The sequence below is a fragment of the Panthera uncia genome, assembly GCF_023721935.1.
Source record: "Panthera uncia isolate 11264 chromosome A1 unlocalized genomic scaffold, Puncia_PCG_1.0 HiC_scaffold_17, whole genome shotgun sequence".
In the NCBI taxonomy this organism is placed as follows: domain Eukaryota; kingdom Metazoa; phylum Chordata; class Mammalia; order Carnivora; family Felidae; genus Panthera; species Panthera uncia.
In genome coordinates, this window is record NW_026057577.1 from 119,546,972 (window position 1) to 119,574,696 (window position 27,725).

Consider the following 27,725-nt stretch of genomic DNA (forward strand, 5'->3'; position numbering starts at 1 on the left):
ATGTGGATCCTGAGAAACTTAACAGAAACCCATAGGGGAGGGGAAGAAAAAAAAAAAAAAAAGAGGTTAGAGTGGGAGAGAGCCAAAGCATAAGAGACTCTTAAAAACTCAGAACAAACTGAGGGTTGATGGGGGGTGGGAGGGAGGGGTGGGTAGGTGATGGGCATTGAAGAGGGCATCTTTTGGGATGAGCACTGGGTGTTGTATGGAAACCAATTTGACAATAAATTTCGTATATTAAAAAAAAGAGTGGGATGCTTAACTGAGCCACCCAGGTGCCCCATGACGATTATTTTAGATTACACTTCTCGCAGGTGGGAATTTAGACAACTCCAAGGACAGTCCAGCTTACGTGCAGAAGCCGAGTAAATACTATCTGAAGATATATATGCCCCTGTGCTTGTGGTTATAATACTGTTGCTTATATGTGGTATTATAGTAGTCAGTTATAGGAACTCTGTGAGGGCCCAATGAGCATTTTTTCACTCTAAATAAAATTTCTGTTTCTGCACCAGTGATTTTGAACCAGAAAGTAAAGGCAGGTGGCTCCTTCACAGTGGCCACTTTATTATTTGTTGAGGCAGCTGCAGCTTTGTAGGGCTCAATGGAGAGAGAATGTGCCATCTTGTCTGATTATAAGCATTCCTCTAAGATTTGATTATTTTGTCTGGGAAGGGCTAACCACTTCCTGGGATGTATACTTGAACTTCTCTGCTTAGCTCATGGAAGGGAATGTTCACTTGTTCCATTTAACTGTGTCATAAACTAATGTTTTGTCCAAATATAGCATTGTCTTCTCTTTTGATATTCTTGATACTATCAAAGTAAAAACTGTAATTGAGATTTAAGTATGCCTAAAATGAGAGCAAAGAAGAGAAATACAGCTTGGTAAATGGTTGCAAATTCATTTTTATTAGAGTTTTGTTTTAGCAAGAATTTCCAATTAATGAGATTTCAGAAAATTAAAATTCAGAAAATAAAAATTTTTTTTTAAATGTTTATTTCTTTTTGAGACAGAGAGAGACAGAGCATGAACGGGGGAGGAGCAGAGAGAGAGAGGGAGACACAGAATCCGAAGCAGGCTCCGGGCTCTGAGCTGTCAGCACAGAGCCCGACGCGGGGCTCGAACTCACGGACCATGAGATCGTGACCTGGGCCGAAGTCGGATGCTTAACCGACTGAGCCACCCAGGCGCCCCCAGAAAATGAAATTTTAGATTCAAAGAATGAAAAATACTTTTGGAACATTTAGGTCTTCCATGAAACACATGAATGTATCTACTGAATTCTTGGTTTTAGACTTTTTTTTAACCACTGAAATGTTTGAAACCCGAGTTTGTTGTACTATAGGAGGAAGGTCAAATCTCTCTCTCCTTAGGTGTGCTAGAAAAATGTTGGGTTCTAAAGGCAAGCAAGATAATCTCTTTTAAATTCCATCAAAATGACCTTTAATATCAGAGAGCTGCGAGGTGCCTTATTACACACGTTTCTCTACTAGGAATGGTATATTTCTCATTTGCAAAAGACAACATGTGTATTTCTTTTCTCTTTATATTGTAAAGGTCTTGCCTTTTTCATTTTTATATTGTCAGTGTCTGATACACAGGAAGAAGGGATGTATGTTTGCTGAATTGGGGAGTTAGAAAGTATGTGGAAGGAAGACACTCTTACTATAAGCTATCTAACAGTATTTTTCGAGGTATGTGCACTAACTCTATACCTGGTCAGGGGTAGCCTGGGCTGAGCATTTTATGCTCAGTTTATGCTTTGATGCCATGCCAGGTTGTTAATCCAGGAAGAAAGCAAAGGCCAAATATACATAGTTCCCAGAGCCAAGATCAACAAATACAGAGAATTCATCTCCAGACAGAGCCAAGTTCAAACGTGTAATGGGTTGAAAAAGCCAAACAGAGAGCCATGAGAGGGTGGCTAGAAAAATTTCCGAAGTCAGTGAATTGGGCAAGTACATTCTAGTTTATCATATGGACCTATATAGTTGGAGGGAATTTTGGGTATTTAAAACTACAGAAAGCAAATGGACTATATTCACCTTCATGGATTATTTTATTGTTACAACTTTATTTAGAGAGGGCTCCAGGGGATATCGATGGTGCTCTGATACTGGGTAATTGAAGAGAGTTTACCAAAGGGACTCTCTCTAAAGGAGAGGTTAAGGTTGAGGGAAAGCGACATGAGTATTGAATTTCCCTGGAGTTAATAACAGAAGAACTGTTACCACCAGCCTTAGGCCTGAAGAATGAGGGGAAGGGGCTGCCAGGACCTGGGAGAAAGCTTTATGGAGACGGCTATCCATTGTGCTGCAGCTTGCCAGGGAGAGTCGGAGTAATATAAATCCCGATATCCTTCTCTTCTTACCTGGTCAGAATCCAGAGGGCAGGTTAGCCCCCTGATTCAGTCTAGAGTCAGCCATCCTGGCACAGGGAAGGCAGGAGATCAGAGAATGGGTCTGGACAGGCATATAGAAAATAATCCAGCATAAGGACTTGGTGATTTTCATTTTTATTAGAGATGAGCTAGTAAGGAGGGGGAAAGTGAAATCAAGCAATAAATTTATTCAGTAAACATTCTGTGTCTATGTAGTACCTTCTGTGTGTTGCATTGGCTTTCAGGTGCTTGGGAGTACAACAGTGAATGAGACACCAAGTTCCCTGCATTTGTGGACCTTACATGCCAATGGGGAGAGGCAGACAATAAATAGGAAACCTAACAAACAAGCAAATTTTCCAGTATGTTAGAAGGTTATAGTGCTGTGGGGAAAAAAAAGAAAAAGAGCAAGAAAGGGGGACTGGGAGCGTGAAAACAGATCCGCAGTTTTCAGTATAAAATCAGGCAATCAGCAGCACCTGGGTGGTTGTGTCGGTTAAACCGATTAAATCGGTTAAATGTCATCAGACTCTTGGTTTGGGCTCCGAGTTTGAGTCCCATTTCTGGCTCCGTGTTGATAATGCAGAGGCTGCTTGGGATTCTCTCTCTCTCTCCCCATTTCTCTGCTCCTTCCCCGCTCACCCTCTCCCTTTTCTTTCTCTCAAAATAAATAAACATTTAAAAATTTAAAAAAAAAAAACAAAAACCAAGGGAGGGACTCATTGAGGTGACAGTTGACCAGAGACTTGAAAGAAGTGAGGGGGGAACCTTGTGTTACCTGGGGAGGAGTTTGTGAGTCAGGGAAAGGCCAGCACAAAGGCCTTGGGCAGTATGCCTGGGGTTTTGAGGGATAGTGAGGAGGTCAGCAGAAGAAAAGGGAGCAAGAAGGAAATGGGTGGAATGAGGTCTGAGACTAAAGGGCATCCCATCTTACGAGGCCTTGCAGGCCACTCTAGAGATCTCTGCTTTCACATAAATACATGAATGCCACTGCAGCATTTAAGACGGAGCAGTAATGTGATCTGACACACTTTGTTTTTATAGTTATGTTTTTGGTCACCATTTTGTGAGTGGATTACAGGGTGCGGGGGTAGAAGCAGGGAAGGTTGCTGCAGGATTGAGACAGCAGATGGTGCAGGTCATGGAGGAGGAAGTGGGAAATGCTTGGATTCTGGATGGGATTTGAAAGTAGAGTCAGGATTTTCCAATATAGTTGATGTAGAGTGTGAAAGAGAAGTGACAGGTCATTACTTTTGTACAGAAGATCTGTTAGGATGGGGCAGGCTGCAGGTGGAACTGAATGTAGGGGAATGGAACTATTAACCTGAAGAAGTGAAGGCCCGGTTAGGTATTAGGGGGCAAACAGGGAGAATGCATTGTGTGTGAGTGTGGGAAGAACTACCTTTCCAAGAGACAGGGAATCTGAGGTGATTGGCGCCCCCTAGTGCCAATCGCATTATTAGTCTTGAGGGGATTGGCTCCGTATCTCAAAAGTACACTCTTGAAAATACTTCTTGAGGCTTTAGTTTTCTTTTGAATCAAGCGAGGATAAATCACGTAACTATTCTTTTATGCTCCTGGTGCATCGGAAATGTTATCAGATTCATTACTGGAGGCTAGAACTGTAAACACGTTTAGCAAATGGTTACTTGGACTACTTTGAGGAATTCAGTGTGTCCGGGCTGCCTGGTGGAGGTTAGAGGCTTGGAAATGCAACATGCTGAGAATTAGGAGTCAGCTGAGCAGGATGGGCACTTGTGAGCATGAGGAGTGGGGGGATGGGTGAGTGAAGTGGAGGTGGGAGAAAAGGAGGTTGTTAGAAGAAACGTCAGTGGTTTGTCACACAAGGAACCATACGTACTTATCCCTGTCCTAGTCAAACAAGTCAACAAACAAGTCATACTAGGGATCAGTAGACTAATTTCACACCAGTCCATTCTCCCACTATGTTCCATTGCCAGAGTCAGAATTCTGGGGTGGGTCTGTATCTACACCAAGTCTGTGAGTGATTTTACCCTAATTATCCCTTGATTTGTCTCTTTTTCTCCACTTCTGTTGTTGCTACCTTAGTTCAGAACCCCGTCTTTGCTTGTTTGGATTATTTCAAGCCTTTTAACTGATCTCCCTGCCTTTTTTTGTTTGTTTGTTTTTTGTTTTTTTAAATCACTGAACCTCTCTGTATACCCTGTCACTTTCCACTGAAAATTATTCACAAGGTCTCCCATCTCCTTCAGGATGCAATCCTAATTCCTTGGTGTGACTCATGTGACAGGTCACAAGCTGGCCTGCCATGCACCTCTCTTGCTCACTTCCGCTTTCGATCCATACTGCGGTCGCGTTCAGCATGCAGCCGGTCACACCACTGTGCACCTTTGCAAAGCTGCCCATCTGCCTCTTTGGCTCATCGCTTCCACACCTCTACTCCTCTCTCAAAGACTTTTTTCTTCAAGTCTGTTCCAGCGTCACTTTCCGTAAGCTTATTCTGACCTCTTACTCCTCTCTGTTGGGTGACCTTCAGTGTTCTCATCACACTTGATGTAGACCTCTCTTAGCATATCTCTCCCTCTATTGTAATCATAGGGTTACTTGTTTATTTTTTGATATCTTAGAGTTTCCCCTGGCCCAGGACCCACATAGCCCTGGGGTGCAGGAACAACTTGGTAAATGACTGTTGGATGAGTGAGCCACGTAGAAGACCCACGCTCCATAGGGGAGAGGCCATCGGAGCACTAAGGGGATTAGGAGGGAGAGATCATGAATGAAGTCTTCTGTTTCTGGGAGGAACTCTGGCTTTATCACGATATTCGTTCTTTAAAGTGGCTTTATTGTAGCATAATACAGAGTAACGTAGAAAAGTGCTTATATCACAGGTGTAAAGTTTGAAAAATTTTTATAGGCTGCAGACCCATGTAACCAACCCCCAGCTTCTTTACATGGAACATGACCAGTATACCAGAAAGCCCTCCTCATGCTTCTTCTAGTCACTTCCTTTCCCACCACTGAACTTAACCGTTATCGTACTTCTGATCTTATACATTAGTTTTGTCTGACTTTGAACTTCATATAGAAGGAATAATGCAGTACGTACTCTTTTGTGGTTCTTTTGCTTGACATTTTGTCTATCTGTGAGAGTCATCCATTGTTGCCAGGGGTTGTAGATGATTCATTCTCCTTGCTGTGTGGCATTCCAACATGTGGCGATACCACAGTTTGTCTGTTCTGCTGTTGGGTAATATTGAGGAGGCTCCAGTTTTTTGGCCATCAGGAACAGTGCTACTGTTTTTGTTGTTTGATGAACGTAAGTGTGCATTGCTGTTGGATATAGACCCAGGAGGGGAATTGCTGACATAGCATATCCCTATGTCCAACATTAATAGAAATTGCTAATAATTTTTCAAAAGCGGTTGGGGGACGCCTGAGTGGCTCAGTTGGTTAAGCGCCCGACACTTGATCTCTGTTCAGGTCATGATCTCATGGTTTGTGAGGTCAAGCCCTGTGTCAGGCTCTGTACTGACAGCATGGAGCCTGCTTGGGATTCTGTCTCTCCCTCTCTCTGCCCCTTCCCTGCCTGCAATATCTTTCTCTTTCTCTCTCTCAAAATAAATAAATCAACTTAAAAAAAAAAAAAAGTGGTTGGATCAGTTTACATTCCCCTCCTCATATGTGAGAGTTCTGGGTGTTTCACATTCTTTCCAACACTTGGTATTTCCTTTTTTTAAATTTAGCCATTCTTTCATGTTTACAGTGGTTCTCATTGTGGTTTTTACCATAGTTCTTATAAAAATAGTTTTATAGCTTAAGTTTAAGCATTCTTCATTATCTTAGAAATGTTTATCTAGTGGTTAGAGCAGTTTTGAAACACTTAAAGAGAGGGATAAGGTGACTAAAAACAGGAAAGTATTCATTCGGTTATTAATCTGTCTTGTCACATTGACTTTGCTTGAAATTCTAGATGTATTTTGTTTTGAAAAAGAATAGACATAAATAAGAAAGGCATAAACTTAGAGACCTTCACTTAATGAAAAAGCCAATACTATACGCACCATTTCTAAGAAGAAATTGTACTCCAGTGTCAATTATAGGCTCATATGTGGTAACTAAATGTACCACTCTGGTGAGTGATGTTCATAATAGGGTAGGCTATGCATGTGTGGGGTCAAGGGTATTTGGGAAATATCTGTACCTTCCTCTCAGTGTAGTTATAAACCTAATACTGCGCTAAAAAAGATAAAGTCTTAAATAAAATTTAAAAGAGAATAAATTGAACTCCAACCTTAGAAATATTTTTTTTTAGTTTATTTATTTATTTTGAGAGAGAATGAGCAGGGGAGGGGCAGAGAGAGAGGGGGACAGAGGATCTGAAGCGGGGTCTGTGCTGACAGCAGAGAGCCCAATGCAGGGCTCCAACTTGCGAACTGTGAAATCATGACCTGAGCCAAAGTCAGACGCTTAAGCCACGGAGCCACCCAGACACCCCTGAACTCTAACCTTAATAGAAATATTAAACCATATTATATAAAACTTACTAGCTAACGGATAACAGCATTATTCTTGCTACCTATAATCTTTTCACTGGTTTGTGATTAATTTCCTGATTTTTTTGTTATTGTTGTTAAAAATGTTTAAGTGTTTAAATCTTCTTGACCTAAATATCTGTGGTATAGGGAAAATGTTCATAGTTATTTATAATTTGGGTCCAAATTTCAAGAATATGCTGTTCTTCTTTCTTTTAAATATGAGAATGCCTTGGGGCGCCTGGGTGGCTCAGTCGGTTAAGCGTCCGACTTCGGCTCAGGTCATGGTCTCACGGTCCGTGGGTTCGAGCCCCGCATCAGGCTCGGTGCTGACAGCTCAGAGCCTGGAGCCTGTTTCAGATTCTGTGTCTCCTTCTCTCTGTGACCCTCCCCCGTTCATGCTCTGTCTCTCTCTGTCTCAAAAATAAATAAACGTTTAAAAAAAAATTAAAAAAAAAATATGAGAATGCCTTGCTCGCTTTTTAGGACAGAATGAATTTCTCCATTTGGAGCTAGTGCAGATCAGGAGCGTGGCATTGCTTTTCTTTTACATTTGCCTTCAAAGTGTGAGGCAAGATCCAACTCATCTCTGCTTGTCTTCCACCCTGGCATCACTTTGCAGCAGTGGGAAGAATGAAAGGTGCAGGGTAGACTTGTAGGATTGGTGTGGCTTTGGATACTGGCTGTGTCACCCAAGATCTTGCCAGAAATCACTTAAAGGCTTAGAGCTTTCGTTTCCTCAGCTGTAAAATAAGAAAAGAATAGCTACCTTGCAAGGTTCTTTGGGTGGTGGGGGACTGAGAGAATATGCGTGAAATGCCCGGCAGGAGGGAATCCTTTAACTTAATAACGTTTCATGTTTGTGAAGTCTGGGATATTAGTGTTCTCTCTGATATTCCTTTGATTGCAAGCTGCTTGCATTTTTCTTCTAGGGTTGACAACTTTGGCTTGGGCCTTTTACTCCGATCCAAGCAGATAAAACGCATGGTGTCTTCGTACGTTGGAGAAAATGCAGAATTTGAACGACAGTACTTGAGTGGTGAATTAGAAGTAGAGCTGACACCTCAGGTAAGAAGATTTCTCTGCTTCTCTTACACAGCAGTAACTTATTTTAAAATTTACCTTTTCCCCTTTGGGAATTTTCCTTTGCAAGACAGTTAAGGCAGAGAGGATTCAGTTTTGCCAGACTAAGGAAATTTGTTTGTAGGTCACACCTGTTGATGTCTAGACTATTATTTTCTGTTGCTGTGCATGGGGAAAAAAAAAAAAAAGGGAGGTATTTCTAGTAAAAATATCTAGGCTCCAGGATAAATTTTTAAGTTCAGCCCTATGATCTACATTGTGCCGGAAGCCTGCAGTAGGACTTGCCGAGATGCTGGGGGATTGTCCTGAGAGTCCGTTCCTGTGAATCATAGAATGAGAAATCTGTGAGGAATATGTTCTTGCTGAGACATCAGGAAAGTGGAGCCCATGGAGGGTAGAACTGGGTGTGTCCCAGAATAAGTGCTGGAATCAGGGCCTGGGTCTCCAGGGAATTGATGTCAGTTACCAAACAAGCCAGTTACTGCAGTTAATCTGGCAAGTCTCCACTCCCTTCTTACACTACATCTTAACTGCTTGAAGAGTTTGTCATAGAGGAAACTTTTTGAAGTCATTTGGGTAAAACAGGGCTCTACAGGTTACATATGCATTTGTCATCTTTTTTTTTAAGTTTATTTATTTTGAGAGACAAAGCGTGGGTCGGGGAGGGGCAGATAGAGGGAGAGAGAGAGAATCCCAAGCAGGCTCTGCAGCATCAGCACAGAGCTCAATGTGGGGCCCAAACCCACAAACCTCAACATCATGACCTGAGCCAAAGTTGGACACTTAACCGACTGAGCCACCCAGGTGCCCCTAGGCACTTGTCTTCTAATTTGACATCATCTGCCTTCATCTCTGAAATTGAACCCACCACTCTGCTTTATTTTTGTCAACAGAATCATTATTACCGCTAACTTCACTACATTGGTAATGATGTGATCTAGCAGAATTAAAAAAATCAATAATTAACTCTCAGTATATGCTTGTCTAGAGACAGCAATGCAGGGGAGAACCGTCTTGTACCTGAGGCTATACAACATTACGCGGGTCATGCTCTGTCACTCTGCAGTGTTGTTGGGAGCGGTGTTTGTCACAGCCTCCCACTGTGCCTGGCGTTTATCTGGTTTTCCTTTAAAATGAAAATAACAAAAGGTATCCTGTCTTAGTCTGCTTGCACTGCTGTAACAAACTAGGTGGCTCACGCAAGAGAAAGTGATTTCTCATTGTTCTGGCAGGTGGGAAGTACAAGATCAAGGTACAGGCTGATGTGATTCTTGGTAGAGGGGAGGAGGGCGGGGAGAGACAGAGGACGCACACTTGCAAATGAGGACTCTGGGCTCTCTTATTATAAAGACACTGATACTGTTGGATCAGGGCCCTATCCTTATGACTTCATTTAACCTTAATGACCTCCATAAAGGCGGTGTCTCCAGATACAGTCACATGGGGGTTAGGGCTTCAACATACGCATTTGCGGTGGACACAATTCAGTCGATAGCATATACTTTTCCTCTTCACGTTGTAGGTTGAGATCCCTTTTTCTCTGGGTTGTGGAGCCCTTGAAAATAATTTCAGTTACTTCTTTTATCTTTTGCATTACCCCTTATTTTGTCAGAGGGCATGTACATGGGTGTTCCTTAGTATTTCTTTTATATCCTTTAAGCTGAAAGAGGTCGGTGTCTCTCTGCCCACTTTGTGCCAGGTACACAGACATCGGCTCTGGCACCTTGTTTTGCAGCCTGTGAGCCAGAGAAGCGTTGATAAAGTGGTAGGGGTGAGGACTCCCTTTGGGGTTTGGATGCAGGGGGCTGGTGGTACCTGCAGAGAGCCTGTATGTAGAAATTGTCCACTTTTAGGCTCTTGCCCAGATGGACAGAGAGAAGGAATAAAGGTATTCAAGAAGGGTGGACATAAAAAATATTTTATGGTAGGGGCTGTTATTATGGTTGTTTTGATGGTTTAATTTTGTGAATGTTATTAACTTAAAACAAAATGGAGTTATCTCTGTCCATTAAATGGAATAGAGAAACCGTTATCTGGAAGATTTTCAGTTATGCCTCAAATCCTGCCTTCCCCAGATTATCCCACCTACTTCAATGACTCAGTGTCTGAAGTCCCAACTTTTAGTGCCTGCTTTGAGTTTAGTATTTGAAGGCCCCAGCTAAAGTAGAAATTGTTTTCACAGATAAAGTAGAAATTTGTTTTCCGTATTAACATATTGTCATTAATACCTAAATCAATTCTTACTACTGAAAGGCCAGTCAGTTATCTAGCATGAATATGATGTAGCTAGACCATAACAATAGGTTTCAGTGTTAGGGAGGGTATCAGGAAATATTCAGGGCCAGAGTTGTTCCCCTGTGGGGGAAATTGGGTGGAAAAGTAGTTGGGGGAAGGAGGGAGCTAGGGAAATCAGGTTTAAATCTCTGGTACCTAGGAATGTGATAAAGATGATCAAAAGAGGGTACAAGAAACTTTGCATACAGCTGTTTCTACCCGGAGATAGAATTTAAAGTACTCTTAGCTTTTAAAAACCAAATTACTAGGGCATGTGGGTGGCTCAGTCAATTAAGTGTCCGACTTGGGCTCAGGTCATGATCTCATAGTTCGTGATTTTGAGCCCCACATTGGTCTCTGTGTTGTCAGCACAGAACTCATTTCAGATCCTCCGTTTTCCTCTCTCTCTGCCCCTCCCCTGCTTGCTGTCTCCCTCTCTCTCTCAAAAATAAATAAACAAACAAAAAAACAAAAAAACCAACAAATTACCTATATGTTGTATAATCTTTGCTTACCTTCGGATTTTTTCTTCATTAGATAATGTGTTAGATGAAATGCTTATAAGAATGTTTTGGAATAAAACAAAGTGAACATATTATTATATAATAATGGCATTGTTATCAATGATAAGATTCAGGCTATACCTACATATGGCACACAGTAAAACACAACATTTAAATACATGTTTTTCAATAAATATAAATTATATACTTCAGGCTTAAAAATTGATTTTACAGATAGACTGATGCAGATTATGATGTCAGGAGAGCAGTGGGCGCCAGAAAGCTGAGATCCTGATTATACAAACAAGCAGTTACATTTGAATGTGGGTTAAGAATTGAGAGATTGTTGGGGCACCTGGGTGGCTCAGTCGGTTGAGTGTCCGACCTGGGCTCAGGTCATGATCTCGCCATCCGTGAGTTCAAGCTCCGCGTCAGGCTTTGTGCTGACAGCTCAGAGCCTGGAGCCTGCTGCAGATTTTGTCTCCCTCTCTCTCTGCCCCTCCCCCACTCACGCTGTCTCTCAAAAATGAATAAACGTTAAAAAAAAAAAAGAATTGAGAGATTGTTGTCTAGAGGTGCAGTACTTGTTTTAAATTAATATAGCATACAGTGTTCGTGAAATACAGCAATATACAATGCTCGGTCCGATTTAGAATGATAAACTTCTAGAGAGAGGAACCATGTCTGTACGTGTTTCTGTATCCACATACAGAAGTGTGCTTAATGAACTTTTTATGGTGTGCCGATTGCTCACTTGTAGGGCACGCTTGCGGAGCGGATTCGTGCAGGTGGGGCTGGAGTTCCTGCATTTTACACCAGCACCGGGTACGGGACCCTGGTGCAACAAGGAGGGTCACCGATCAAATACAACAAGGATGGCAGCATTGCCATTGCCAGTAAGCCGAGAGAGGTAAGAAGGACTCTGGTCCAGGTAGCGCTGGGACTCTCTTTCAGTGTAGGATTCCAGCTGGACTTAGTGGGTAGATAAGGATTCAATCACTTCAGTGTGAGAAGACACTGTCCTTCATTTATGTGAATACGCTAGGTAACATTTCTAGCTAAAACTGAGCATCCTCTAGTAATTAAAATCACATAGAGAAACTAGAATAAATAAATGAGAAGAAAAGAAACTGTGATCTATATAAGATGTGTGAGCCAAGATTAGTTTTCTGATAAGTTTTAACAAATGTAAGAGCATTTATAACTTCTGACTATGCGTATGTGGAAGATAGAGTAGATGTGTGATATATATCATAGCAAATTCTTCATGCTCAAGCCCCTACTGACTGTGGATGAAGGAATTAAAAAAAAAAAAAAAAGACATCGTATGTTTGCATGCAATATTGAAAAGTAGGGGACCGTTGTAATTACATAATAGAACATTTATACCGTCTCCTTTATCCTTCATTTTGTATAGTGGACATACGGAGCTGATGGAGTACTTCAGTTATATTTACAGTGCTGGGTAGGATGGAGTACGCTAGGTAGCTTCACTCACATACTAGAAAAGAATGGAACTCTAGATACAGAAATTTGAGATACTTAGATTTGAGCCAGTTTTAAAAATTACACAGGCCCGTATTCCATTACTGTATTTTCAGTACCTCTTGCTTCTCTCTGGCCACATGGCTCAAAAGCAGGAACACAGGTTGCAGAAATGCTGAGCTTAGCTCTAAGGAAGTGACAAGTTAGTAAATCAAGGGACCTCTTATCACTTACGGTGATTTTTATAAACATTTTTTTTTTTTTTTTTTTTTGCTTATAGGGATGTTAGCTCTGCACCTCCATATTTTGAGAGAAGATAAAAGGTCATTGAACATGCCCCTTGCTGTTCACTGTCTCTAGCAGTGTCCTCCATCTGGAGCTTTGCCTTTCTGCTTAGAATGACCTATATTGACTCAAAGCTTTGATTAACATTTTTTTTTTTCTATCTTGCTCCTTTACTACCTAATAAGGTTTAAAAAGTTTTTGACAAAGTAAGACAGGAGTCTAATTATTAAAATGGATCTTAGTGATGTAGATAATGATGCTCAGAAAAATCGGGTTAATACTTTGAGAGTTTGCTAGAAGTTACAGCATTAACTCGCCTTAGGAAAACATAGGATAGACTAGAGTCTGTCCTGAATGCCTGGGCCTGGAGTCAGGTGCACAAACCTAATAGTTTTGTACTTTTGTCTCAATTATCTAGGAATGTGACAAATAATTTCTTGAAATGATTCTTGTTAGCTCTTTACTTCCCCTACTTGTGGTAGAAAGAGGAGGTGAGTAAATGCCTTAGTTCAGTGACATTTATTAAGGTCCTACTCTTTGCCTGGCACTAGCCTAAGTATGGTAGAAAAGGCGATGATCTAGACCCAGGCCCCCTCTAGTGGAAGAACTGACAAGGAATGAATTAACAAACACGTAATGTCAGTGACGAAAGTGCTGTGAAGAAAAATCCCGTAGTGTAAGGGCAGAGAGAATGGTCAGTGGCCAGGGAGGTTGTGTTCCAGATTGGGTCCAGGGAAACCTCTGTGAGGAAGTGACAGTTGGTAGATACAGAAATGAAACAAGGGAATGAGTCGGGTGAGGATTATAGGGTTGTGCTCTGGTCAGAAGGAGGAGAGAGGACAAGGTCCTGCGGCAGGATAGCCCAGTTTGTGGAACAGCAGGACAGTGAGACCAGAACAGCATAAATGAGGCAGAGAGTGGTAGGATGGGAGGCTGAAACGAGGCTGCAGCCAGCTCGTGTGAGTTTGGGTTTTACTGAGTGCAATGAGAGGTTCCAAAGTGGGAGAGTAATGTAGTCCAAGTTCCATTTTGGAAGCATCACTGTGGCTGCTGGGTAGTTTTCTGGTAGGGGTACAAGAGCAGAAGCAGTGAGAGAGCTTAAGAGACTGTTGTATCCATCCAGGTGGGAGTGGAAGTTGTTTAGACTGAGCTGAAACGGTGGAACTTGTGGGGAAGGGGTTGGAATCCAGACATACGTTGATGGCAGAGCTAGTAGGATTTACCAATGGATTGGTTGTGGGCTATGAGGAAAGACAAGAACCAAGCCTGCTGCTTTTTGAGATGGGCGAAGTACGGGGGTGATCAAAGAGCCCTGTCTGGGACTGGGTCCGTTTGACATGTCCTTTAGGCTCCAGCAAAAGCTGCTCGGTAGTCTCTAGCTTGGGGAGGGTTTAGAGCTGGGATAGGGGATTGGAGCCTTCAGCATGTAGTAGTTAAATCTGTGGAACTGGATGAGTGTCTAGGGCTGGAGTGCAGGTAGAGAAAACCTCTTTTACATTTGAAGGGTGGGAAGAGTGAAAAGAGAAGCAAAGAAGGGGAAAGTATCTAGTCTGTGAAGAGAAAATCAAGGGGAGTGTGGCAACTTGAAAGACAAGGGAGATCTTACAAAGTGGGGAGTGATCAGCACTGTCCCATTGAGAAGAGGTGGTGTAACAGGAGGGGGCATTGAGCCCTGGTGACCTTAAAGAATGATTTTTCTAGGGGTGCCTGGCTGGCTTAGTCAGAAGAGCATGTGACTCTTGATCTCGGAGTCATGAGTTCCTACATTAGGTGTAAAGATTACTTAAATAAACAAACAAACTTGAAAAGAAAAAAAAAGATTTTTCTGGAAGGGAGGATTTTTCTGGAATGATAGAAATTTGATCAGAGTGGATTTGAGAAAGGGCTGAAAAAAGAGGAAGTGGCAATCGGGGCAAACAGAACTCTTTCAAGTGAGTGTAATAGTGTGGCAAAACCAATCCCTTCCCTGTTTTAAAATTTTAGAATGTCAGCACTCAGTAACTGCTGGTTTGTAGACCCATCAGGAAATTGTATAGTTGGAATAGGGCAAAAAAAGTCGGTTTTTTCACATTGCCCTGGGTTAGCATATATTTAGATCTGTATGTGGGTTTCCAGATCTGTATGCAGCATACTCTCATCTATTATCATTAGTGTTTACAGTAATGACTTTGAAATACACAGGGCTCTTGAAAAAGCTGTATGTTGATGTGCAGTTTATAAATAGCTTTTGTATGACTTATCTAAGTTTCATATTAATAAGATCCTCCATCAGTGATGCCCTAAATCCATTAATATTTTCTAGCAGAAAGTGGGATAAAGCCTTTAAAGAAGCTGTTGATTAAGAAGCGATTTCTGCTTTAAACCATAAAGAAAAGTAACTATACAGAACTTTCTCTTGAAGTTTTCTGTGATATGCATGCAGTTTGTCCACTAGAGGGCGTAGTATGAGCGAGAATGGAGCTCTGCCTTCCTATGGCTCCAATCCCGTGTAGGATGGGGCACAGCATTGACGTTGTTTTTTCTTTTCTTTGTTTCAATTCCCAGAGCTAAACCCCCAAGAAGAAAAAAGGAACAAAATTCCATGGCATAGTTTTACTTTATGCTGCTTCTTCCCTCTCCCCTTTCCATGTGTAGTAGAATTAAAAGGCAATACAATACAGAAGTCAATAGCATTCCATTAAACAGTAACGATAGAAAAGGAGGTGTAATAGAATAACATAGAACTTTCATGGTAGCATAAAAACACCATGAAGTACCTATGAATAAACCTAAAAAACGTATACAAAGTTTTTTGGGGGGAAGAATTATCAAGCAATTCAAACAAGTAAAAGATTTCAAAAAATATAGGCGTGTATTTAACTCATGGGTGGAAAGATGTGGCACGTCAGTTCTCCAATGTCATCTACAGGTTCTAGGAATTCCAATTAATATCTCAACAGATGGTTATAGATTAGTTAGAGATGAATGGATTTTTATAACTATTTTATGTACAAAATACATTGACGATTTTATGAGGCTTATATAGTTTTTTTTCCTGGGGTGGAGGAAATGTTCAATGTATATAACTTATGCACATAAATAATGAGTGCTAACACAGTCTGTGCCTTTGGCATATAGAACTTGCAGTTCCTCCAGTTTACTAAGCTCTCTCTTGCTGCTGAGTCTCTGCACATGCTGTTCCCAGTTCCCCTTCCACCACTTTGATCAAATCCTAATTGCCTACCACTCCTCACCCTTGAGTCCTCAAGTTCAGATTGTCCTCCCTCTGAGAAACCTTCCCTGACTAGGCTCATATCCTTATTATCTGCTTCTATCAGAGCACATACCACAGCCAAACAAGACTTCTGCAAATATCTGACAGTGCCCTCTTTGTCTCCTGCAGGTGAGGGAGTTTAATGGCCAGCATTTTATTTTGGAGGAAGCAATTACGGGAGATTTTGCTTTGGTGAAAGCCTGGAAGGCAGACCAAGCAGGAAATGTGATTTTCAGGTAGTATGATGGTTTTATGTAAAACAATGCAATTAATGCAAAGTTGCATTTCAGTAACTTTACATTTCCTAAATTACGTTTACAGAATAGATATCTTGGTGTGTTTGGTGTTTAAAAATTCATTTAAAAAGTGGCTTACAATCAAACCAACCCACAGGTCAGTGTGTGTGTGTGTGTGTGTGTGTGTGTGTGTGTGTGTGTATATATATGCATATGTATGTATGTGCGTGCGCACGCTCAAGGCAACTGCTCTTGTTGAGATGTGGTGTGCTTCTGGGAATCTGTTCTGATTGGCTGGTGCCCACATTGAATGGCATTTGAATCTATATACCCTTGTATATAGTTACATACAAACGATTTTTCCATGTGTGTTTAGTTGCCAGGAAAGGTACAGTGTTGAGACATGCTTAGCAAATGTGACAAAAACACACAATTGTATTTAATTTTGATATTGTTATTGATATGCATTGTCTTAAAGGGCCTATGTGATTTTGATATTCTGGAAAGATACTGCTACTAACCATTTAGATCAGTTCTTTTCCAGTCCTGTTGGTGTCTACTAGGAAATACGTATGTAGGTTCTAATGAAAAGTTGATTAATCTTGATAATCCTGAACTTTCATTCTTGTTATCTGGGTAGCCACAGATATTAAGCCACGGGCCTAATAGATTTCAAGATCTTTTGATTACCCTAAGCATACTAAATACCAAGTATTTAGTATCTTGGCTTTATACATTATATGGTTGTATTTTGAAAATTGTACCACCTTTGAATATACATAAGCAAATTTTCCAAAATGTGTGGTCTTGAAGACTTCACTTGTTAGGTTACAGAAATAGTTTATTTTATATAATATGGTCATTTACTGTTTTAGGGGTTTTTTATCTTTACCAAATGCAGCATTGGTGTGATCACAATTAAATTCTCAGTGACCATTCTCATGTCATTTTTGTTGATTTCTGAAGACCTTATATGATATACTATATTTGATTTTTTTTATAACTTGTTTTATTTTTTATTTTTTAAAATTTACATCCAAATTAGTTAGCGTATAGTGCAACAATGATTTCAGGAGTAGATTCCTTAGTGCCCCTTATTCATTTAGCCGACCCTCCCCCCCCCCCCAACACCCCTCCAGTAATGCTGTTTGTTCTCCATATTTATGAGTCTCTTATGTTTTGTCCCCCTCCCTGTTTTTATATTATTTTTGTTTCCCTTCCCTTTATGTTCATCTGTTTTGTCTCTTCAAGTCCTCATATGAGTGAAGTCATATGACATTTGTCTTTCTCTGACTAATTTCTCTTAGCATCATACCCTCCAGTTCCATCCACATAGTTGCAAATGGCAAGATTTCATTCTTTTTGATTGTCGAGTAATACTCCATTGTATATATATACCACATCTTCTTTATCCATTCATCCATCAATGGCCATTTGGGCTCTTTCCATACTTTGGCTATTGTGGATAGTGCTGCTATAAACATGGGGATGCATGTGTCCCTTCAAAACAGCACACCTGTGTCCCGTGCATAAATGCCTAGTAGTGCAATTGCTGGGTTGTAGGGTAGTTCTATTTTTAGTTTTTTGAGGAACTTCCATACTGTTTTCCATAGTGGCTGCACCAGCTTGTATTCCCATATATTTGATTTCTTGAATTCAACCAGTTTTTGATTACAGCTAATTTTGGAAGTTACACATTTTGCATCCTATCTTATTTGACACCTTGGTAAAATGTTTGCAAAGTTTAGTTGCTTTTTTAAAAAGATTAATGAAATTGGGGCATCTAGGGGGCTCAGTTCGTTAAGTGTCCGACTCTTGATTTCGCCTCAGGTCATGATCTCAGAGTTTGTGAGTTCTGGCCCTATGCGCTGTCAGTGCAGAGCCTAGTTGGGATTCTCCCTCTCTCATCCCCTCTCTCTTGTGCTTTCTCTCTCTCTTTCTCTCAAAACAAATAAACTTTAAAAAAATTAAAGAAGATATTAATGAAATTGTATAGAAGCAAATGGAAATGAATGATTTAAAATATTTCCATGCGTTTGTCCTGTGATTCACTGCCTGGCTCTACTATCTTAAAGACTGCACAAGGGCTGTTCTGAGCATTTATTTGTGCCTGTGGCTCTTGAGATATGATATGAGATGAGACCGCCTATCAGTAATGGTCACGTGACTTAGATTCTTAGGATACTGGCTTCCAGGATGACCCTCTTGTTTAGTGGGACAACTGATAAGAGGTCTGTCTAGGCCATTGGTAGAACAGCCCTGCATGCCTTTGCCTCCGGCCACACTGCTCTTGGAGCTTTCAGTGCTGTTTGGACGTCTAGTGGAATCCAACACAGAAACTTGTGGAAGTACCCAAGGACCTCTCTCTCTGGGACATGCCTGAGTTTATATTTATCCTTGAATCCCAGTGAGATAAACATTGGTGGCCTAAAAGAGCTAGTAAAAGAGAGCTGTAACTCATTTCCCTTTATGAAATGAGTTTTTCTACCAACTTACCTTCTCAGAAACAAAAAATACATTAAATTTTTTATGGATAGTGGTGGTGCATTAAGTTAAGAACTTGGGAATGCAAAACCGTCAGCAAAATTGGCACTTTCTTGAAGTTTTTACACCTCAGGGTCTGATGTGGGTGTTGTACTTCAAATAATTTCATTAGAAATTGGTTCCCCGGAATGATCTTTATAGATGATTCACACATTACCAGTGAATGTTTCATTTAAATTCAGCAGTAAGTTTCTCTTTAATAGAGAATATAATTACTATACCTTCTCATATAAAGCACTTGCTACTTTTCTTAATATTTTAACAAGACCAAGTTTAGTGAAATCCATAACTATAGAAACAAAGTGGCATCTCAGTTAAAAGATTCAGGCAAATAGTTTGAAATAGAGTAGATTTATTAATATCTATTTTATCTTTCTGTGTATAATCATATGTTGAACATGAAAAATAGTCCCTCTTCTCCTCAACTCCATAAAAGTTACATAACTGAATGAAGTGGCCATTAAATTGTTTTTATTTATAAAATAGTTTTAATACTTACGGAAAATCTGATACATTCTTTTAAAAAAATTCACAGAGTTTTATTTTATAGAAATTATTTTAATGTATAATGAAAGCTGAGAGAGGCTCTTCTTATTTTTGGTCTTCTTTCCCCACTTTCCCCCACTCCTAATATAGGAAAAGTGCAAGGAATTTCAACTTGCCGATGTGCAAAGCGGCAGAAACCACAGTGGTGGAGGTAAGAGAAGAGGTTTTTTCTGCTTTCCAGAGGTTACTTTTTAAACTTGATGTTATGTATTAGCTCAGAAAATGTACAGCAGTTCATTTGTTTTCTAGAGGATAAACAGTGACAAGTTTTAAATTTTGCATATCGAAGAATTCTATTTCAATGTATAGTAGTTGAAATTTTACTGTAACATCAACTTTCTGGTTAGCTAGGGTCTCACTAGAATGCTCTCTTTGAGATCAAGCTATGAGACTGACCAGCTTATAAAAGTCCTTTGGTACTTGAGTGAAATAGACCATGTTGGGTAAACTTGCAAGATGAATTTTTATATACAGAATCCCAAAAATAGAGTAAGTTGTGTCAGAAGTTCATTATCTTAGATACTGTGAATTCTTTACGGAAGAAAGAGGGGGTAGTACAAATAATTGTTTTGTCGTGGCTCTGTTTGGAACAGTTGAATTAAGGAACTGACTGGCTCTTCTTTGGACATCTCAAGGTGTGGGAGACCGTTGCTAGCGTTAACACTCTGTGACAGAAATAGGTACTTACACCCATTTTGTTGGGTATAATGACCCATTTTATTTACATGTATTTGAACCTGAGAGGAGACTTTGTAATGATTCTTAACTTGAGGCTTTGAGAATTGCCTTGGAACCAAATTTTCACAAAAGTTTGAGGTAGTTTTTCCTTGGGAGAGCTTTATAGGAACCCATCGTGGGATCTGGAAATGAGAATATATGTTCTGGGTTTTTCTCATGATGGTAGTGTTGTACGTGGCATCTTTTGACTTCTGCATACATTTGGCCAAGATGATACTTCATGGAATCAGTACGGTGGTATTTTTTAAAAAAATCAAATGTTAGAATTCAGTTCATCTCTTGGAAAGTGAAGTGTATTATTTTTATTTTTAAAGTTCTGGAGGATGCGGTACCTTCAACCCAGGCCTGGTGGTTTCTTTGCAATGACTTCAGTATATATTCTGCATTTAAAATGGACAATGTGGTTGACTCTGTGTAATCTGGTTTTTTATTTATGGAATCATCTTAATGATCTGTCTGTGACACAGATACATAATATTACTGAATAAAAGCCTATATTATAACATAGCTTAAAATAATTGGTAGTTTAGCCCTCTATTCATTTTATATATTTCTATAAAACTTCCTGCAACAGTGTTCCTTCTCTGAATACCAGGAGATATTATACATTGTCCTGGGTGAAGTTCTTTTTCTTTTTTTTTTTCTTCCTTTATAATCTGGTTCTTTTCAGCCAGTCTTCTTCTAAGAACAGAAAATGACCCTCTAGTGTCTGAGAATCACTGTAAATATTAGAAAAGAGAGATTTTCTTTGGTTTTGTTCTGTTTTGTTTTTGGCATAAGGAAAAGGGAGATAAAATCCTTTAACTGATCCTGAAAATACGATAAAGGCTAGCCTCCCTTGCCTGGGAACAGACGTCTCTGATCTATCACTGCACACATTTCTGCTAGACTCAGACTCACATTGGGATACTTTTCAATAATGGTGCTGTAGACAGCCACTCCCAATTGACTCTACCTGCAATGACCAACATGGTGGCCACTAGCCCTATGTGGCATTTAAAATTTAAATTAATTAAGATTAAACAAGATAAAAATTCATTTTCTCTTTGATAGCTGCATATAACTAGCAACTACTGTTTTGATCAACACAGATATCTGTGAAAAGTTTTATTGCACAGGGTTATTTATAATGATCAGGATGAAATCTGATTTGTCCTTCTAGTTTAGGAATCTAAGCAAAACAGCTTTTATTTATTTATTTTTAATATGAAATTTATTGTCAAATTGGTTTCCAAACAACACCCAGTGCTCATCCCAACAGGTGCCCTCCTCAATACCCATCACCCACCCTCCCCTCCCTCCCACCCCCCATAAACCCTCAGTTTGTTCCCAGTTTTTAGGAGTCTCTTATGTTTTGGCTCCCTCCCTCTCTAACCATTTTTTTCTCCTTCCCCTCCCCCATGGTCTTCTGTTAAGTTTCTCAGGATCCACATAGGAGTGAAAACATATGGAATCTGTCCTTCTCTGTATGACTTATTTCACTTAGCATAACACTCTCCAGTTCCATCCGTGTTGCTACAAAAGGCCGTATTTCGTTCTTTCTCATTAAGCAAAACAGCTTGTAGATAATGGGATTATTATAAGCCTATCTCCTCGGCATGCTCAATAGTAGAAGTCCACATGCTCATAAGTTGAATTGGAAGAACTGTGTTCTCGAAAGAGGAAAATAATTTGGACTTGGGGATGGTGAGTAGATTGGGTATTTTCTGATATGAAAAGTCCATTTTGATTTTGTGATTTTTGTATTGTTCTGAGTCTAGTGAGTACCCTAGCCTCCAGCTCCAACTCCTCAGAGTTCTGTATACTCTGTTCACTTGCGCTGACCTCCAGGATTCTGTAATTCTTCTCTAGTCCTGTCCTACTTTATTTTATGGTGATCATAGTGGGATGGGTGATTACAAGCTGGTCACTGAAGTGCTTTAACAGGAATTTAACAGTGATTTAACAGGAATCCTCAGAGATCATAAATTACCCATATTTTCTCTTGCCTGCTAGTTATTAACAACAATAATAGCTACTGTTAATCAAATATTTATTATGTATTAGTCACTGCTGTACTCTTTACGTTATTATTTTTGTAATCCTCAAGATAGTCCTATAAGGTAGGAACCATTTTTATCCTTATTTTACAGATGAGGACTTTAAAGCACAGACAGGTTAAGTGTGTGACCCGATGTCACACAGCTAGGTGGAGCTAGAACAGAGCAATAGAGATATTGATTCCAGGGTGTCTGCTCTTTTGCATTATTTTATGAAATACTCTCAAACTGTCATAAATGGATGGTTTTTCAAACTTGTGAAAGATGCTGAATCTCTGGAAGTAGACCATTTCAATGTTAACTCTTAGAATCGAGCAGAGTGTTTTGGCTAATTTCTTCCTCTATTCTGTTCTTCCTTGCCAGTTATTCTGATCATGGTCCTTTTTTCCTCCACTACCATATACCTTGCAGCTGGCTTTAAAAAAGCCTCACCCTGTGGTCAGTAGCTGTATGGGGTCCATTCAGTCTTTCTCTTAGACTCAGTTCATTCTATTTTGTAGCCTCTTGGAACCTTGCAACTTTTCACAGATTTCCCTAAATATGGTGATTGAATGTCTGTTCTGGTACTCGCAGACAGTCAGAAGCTATTTCTTAGAGCTCTCAGCTCGTGTCCTGTCTCTTATGGAGGAGGAAATCGAGGACTCTTCAGCAGCAGCATCTGGGTTAGAGCCTCTCTTCCGAAGCCCCGTGTCGCTCCACATGGCTGCATCTCTGCAGCCTTTATCCCTGTTTCCATCCTGTAACTTGAGTTTTAAGGAGGGCAGAACTATAACTGTCTATAATATTAATGATGGTTCCCTTAGACCGCTCAAAATTGTTTTTTGGACTTAGAAGCAGGGTGGTCTTCTTGCTTTTTGTTTGTTTGTTTCTTCTTTCATTAATTTACAGTAAATATTTTATGTGAAGAAGCAAACCAGTGTGTTTATCTCGAGTTAAAGAGAGTATCAAATTTGCCCTCAATATGAATTCTTTCTACTTTCTCTAAAAGGGGAGTAGTCCTCTTTTTCAGAAAAGTTTCCCCTTCACGTGTGTTCTGCACAAGCTTGTGAGTTATATAAAGCCAATGAGGTGACCAAGTAGGTCATTTTCCCCTTTACTACAATCCATATGAATATTGCATTCATATTTCTTAAAACCTGTAACCACTTGCATACTTCACCACCAAGTTGTGATATAGTGAATGCTGGCTGTGTCCCTCCCCCTCACCCCCGTAAGGAACTGGGTAGCTACTGGGAAAAATAGTGCACGTGGGTGCACATATTGGCACACATGCCAGAAAGATGTTTCTCTTTTGGGCCCAGACAGTGTTATTTCTGGACCTCCTTCTCTTTGAGTGGGTGAAGTCGTCTTCCCTGATAAACTTCACACGTTTAAGTGCAAAACCAGCCAGGGAATGACTCTTGGTGTTACATTCTGCGTGTGTAATAGGAGAAGTGAGGACTGTCGCGTCTTCCTGAGGGAACTCATTTGGCTTTTGGAAGGGTCTCGCTGTCCCCTCAATTCCCTGTGATCCCTCTGCCAGTCTCCCCGGTGCTTAGCCCACCACCCCGCGTTTTTTCTTGGAAGTGACCTGTCTCTGCATTTTTTTTCAAAAGCAGCTTATAATAGAAAACTCAGGGGGAGCGTTTGGAGTGCTTCACTCAGGAGACTGGTAAGCCTTTGTCTCCTGCTAGCAGCCTGGCGTGCCTGCTCTGTCAGAAAAGGTCGTCTGACTCAGCCACCGAAGGCTCTTCAAGCTGCCTGAGACCAAAATAGCCCAGCTGGTTTCGTCAGGGTTGTGCCATGGCTGGTGTTAGGTTTATACAGGGCCTCTTCTATTTTAGCTCATTTCAGCTTTTAGTGAAAATAGTATATTTATTATCACGACTTGAATAAAATTATTTTTATTTTGTTCACATCACGGCGTATTTCTATATTTGCTTATGAAAGAATTGCTTATATTCTAGAATACTTGATGCGTACAAATATTGTAGATGTGTAGCCTGTGTGGGTTATGAAGTATAATAATAAATTGAATACCTGTGAGCCCACCCAAGGTAAGAATTAGCGGATTGCTCATATTCCTTTTCGTCTGCCTGCATCCACTGCGGCCATAACCGTTGCTAGGGATATTGTGTTTATCAGTTCCTTGCTTTAAAAAAAAATGTTCTAAGTCATAAGGTATGGACATATTGAAACTTATTTCCCCAAGTGCTATCCTAAGACTTGTGTCAGCAGAGGCAGGCTTTGGGAACTGTGACTTCTGCGTTCTGTCCTAATGGCTGGCACGTGCCATCTCTCCTTAGGAGATTAACTGGAGGAAAAGATTAGAGGCACATCTGCTATCCTGCCCAGCAGACACACTGGTGGGTGAGGAAGGGCAGAGAGCGATTGCAGTATAAAGGATAGTAAAAAATGTTTGTTTTTGATGTTCATTATGAAGGACAATGAACATATATACAGCAGTAAACAGGAGAGTAGAGTGAGGCCTCCCCCACCCCCCACCCCCGAGCTCGTCCCTCAGAGGCAGTGACTCTCATGCTTGCCTCCTCTACATCCCCATCTCCCCTTTGCTCCTCCTTTCTTATCTGGGAAGAACCACCAGATTTTATACCTCAACCACATTCTAAAGAGAGTTCAAGAAAGTTCCTAAATCCGAGGGTGCCAGGCACTTTTCTAGGTTCTGGAAGCACAGCAGTGAACAGAGCTTACGTTCTGATGCTTCAGACGTGACAGGCAATACCCAAGGGAAACAGGCAGTGTGCTATCTATTGATAAACGCTAAGGAGAAAAGACAACCAAAAAGCATGAAAAGAAACCTGAAACACCAGGAGACGAAACTGAAGTTTTAGAGAAGGTGGGCAGTTAAAGGCCACAGTGAGCTGACTCCTGAGTAGAGACTCCCCAGGAAGTCAGGGCACCAGCTCGGCAGCCCTGTGAGGAGGAGCTGTCTAGGCGGTAGGGGGAGCACATTCCTGGTGGGTTTGAAGACCAGGGAAGACCTACTCTCTCTTGTTCAGTGCTGGACGGCAAGCAGCCCAAGGAGCCTTGCGTGAGGGCAGCTTTCTTGAGAGCAACGGCAGTCTCCTTCAGAGGCTATGTGAAATAGGATTTGTATTTTTAGTTCGTTTCATAATAGTCCCCAAGAGATGATTAGGCCTAAATCTGACCTTAAAACTCTGAGATGGGGGCACCTGGGTGGCTCAGTCGGTTAAGCGTCTGACTTCGGCTCAGGTCATGATCTCGTGGTCCGTGAGTTCGAGCCCCGCGTCGGGCTCTGTGCTGACAGCTCAGAGCCTGGAGCCTGTTTCAGATTCTGTGTCTCCCTGTCTCTGACCCTCCCCTGTTCATGCTCTGTCTCTCCCTGTCTCAAAAATAAATAAACATTAAAAAAAAAAAAAAAAAAACAAAAAAAACTCTGAGATAAATGGAGGATGATTTTGCGATTGGAACCTCTTGGCTCTTATGACTCTCTGGCCCTGTTTGCAGAACTTTGCATTGATAACACCCCGTGAATTATCTTAGCAGAAGTGATCAAACTGGTTGTTATTTTACTTTACAATAGAAGGTGGGAACACAGTGGATTTTAATGACATGACTTAATCACTTCAATGGATTCTGTGAACATTTAATCTCCACCAAGCAGGCCAATTAATGTATCCGTGGTTTAGAGACTTTGGTTATCTTCCTTCCTGCTTTAGAGAACACAGAAATGCCCCAGGGATAAACATAAGTCCTTTCCTCCTAAGTGTCTTTTCTTCTTAATCTTGACATTGCAAATGCCTTATGATATTACAGCTTCTAAAGCAGTAAACTCACAATTTTTACAAAAAATAGTAAAAAGAAAAAACATGGGTATAAATAGAAAAAATTAAAACTTCTCTCCACATAAGACAAGTACTTCTAATCAGTTAAGAGACCTCATTAGACAGATTCAGTTTCAAGCACACACATCCATACCCAGGCAACTACTGGTCATGCCTGTATGGAATTCATTCACACACACAATTCTCTGATTGACCTATGGAAACGTGGTATTTATGAGAACTTGGCTAGAATGTCAAATTTGATAGTCACTGTGTGATGCATAATATGCTAAGTATTTTTCACTGCCCTTAAGTATTTACCTGGTAAAGCCCTGGTTCAGTTAGTTAAGTAGAATGAGGACAGCAAGAAACTATTCCAGTCCTCCTTACTTCATCTACATGGGCCAGTTGAGTTGAACATTCGACACAAATTCTTTTTTAAAAGGTGAGAGGAGGTGAGAGAGCTGTTTGATACAATACAAAAAGAACAAATACCTTCTTTCCTCCAACCCCCCCATGAACCCTGGTGACCCTTGATCCTAAGGCAGAATGCAGTCACTTGCCCACGTGTTAACTTTTGGGATGGATGTGGTAAGCAGTGGATATCATTTACATTGATTTTTGTTGTTAGACCTGTTAATTTATATCTTTTCATTTACATTTCTTTTTCTTACAGGTTTTTAGTCACAAGATTTTATTCATGCTTTATATTTCATTTTATAATTATTACTAAATCACTCTGAAAGAGGTATCTGTAAGTTTCTTATGCTACAAATTCAGCCAGATAAACAGTGCTTTGACAGATAATTTCCTCACACCACTAAACTAACTGAAGTGATTGACTTTACTTATTTCAGAGTATTAAAGTATTTAAAGATAATTCATGGCTATTAAAGGACATTGAATTTTCATGAAATGCTACATTGGTTTGAAAATATTCGAATGCTAATGAAGATGTATTTAATGAAGACAAATTGTATTAATGAAGACGAGTTGAGTATTTTGGCAAAATAACCTTCTCAGTAGTAGAATTACTATTACATTAATATCTGCTGTTTCTACCAAGGAAACAGTATATATTACAAAAGTATGGACTTGATGAATGCCTGGTGTTAACTTCACTTTTTTTTTTTTTTGCACACTCTTATAGATTACTAAATATAATTCTTAGACTAATGACCATTTACATCCAGAAGAATAGCAGAATAGAAACATGGTTTATTGATGATAAAAATATATTAAATCAAGTGCTAATCCTGACATTTTATTTCTTGTTGCTTGGTAACAATGCAGCAGCTATGTGAGAGAGTTCCATTATCTCGGGTACAATGGACTTCACTGCATTGTGGGGTAGCAGTACCAATTACAGCAAGTCATTTGTGTGCCATTATCCTTACAAAATTTAGGTGCTGTTTTTTATTGTCCGTGCAGAGATCCTGAAAGTCATTTAATAACACATTCCCTTTTTTTTTTTTTTTTTTTGATGGGCTGGTGAATTTTATTCTATTTTTAGGTTTTTGAGTTTGTATCTATTTATAATTTTTGAGGCTTCACAAATTTGCATTTTGTCAATGTGTATCAACTGTATAAACTTAGGCTTTTACATTTATTATAAAGGTATGTACATTATAAGGGAAGCTTCATTAATTCTTGGTGAGCATCTTTTATCCATGACCACATAAGGAGGGGAGAAAAAACTATCTGGGCAGAATTTTTTGCCTCATGAAAAATCATCAGAGTATATTCCTCATCCTTCTCTAATATAAAAAATTCCTAGTTTAGTACCTGCTTCAGGAAAAGGAAACCTGTGGAACCGCTATGATTCATTTTAAATGAAAGGCTGATTTACGTTGTGTGTAGCCATATATGTTCTATATACTATTAGTTCACAGTAATTATTTAAAAGGATTGCAAAACTATAGCCCATGGCCTGTTTTTGTACCACATGAAGTTAAGAATGTTTTTATATTTTTATTTATTTAATTTATTTTTTTTTTAATTTATTTTTTAAGTAATTTCTGCACCCATCGTGGGGCTCAAGCGTACAACCCTGAGA

At 40.1% G+C, this 27,725-nt stretch overlaps 1 protein-coding gene across 3 annotated transcripts in view; it reads left to right on the forward strand.

Moving 5' to 3' along the window:
• OXCT1 (3-oxoacid CoA-transferase 1) overlaps positions 1–27,725 on the forward strand; it is a 154,998-nt gene that overhangs the window by 12,556 nt on the left and 114,717 nt on the right. For all 3 annotated transcript variants that reach the window (XR_007461595.1, XM_049648705.1, XM_049648704.1), the window contains exons 4-7: positions 7,831–7,966; positions 11,519–11,668; positions 15,911–16,017; positions 19,198–19,258. Coding sequence is in view for 2 of the 3 variants with exons in the window: in XM_049648705.1 (XP_049504662.1) it covers positions 7,831–7,966; positions 11,519–11,668; positions 15,911–16,017; positions 19,198–19,258 (454 nt within the window). In the remaining variant the exon portion in view is untranslated. The remainder of the gene's footprint in view (positions 1–7,830; positions 7,967–11,518; positions 11,669–15,910; positions 16,018–19,197; positions 19,259–27,725) is intronic.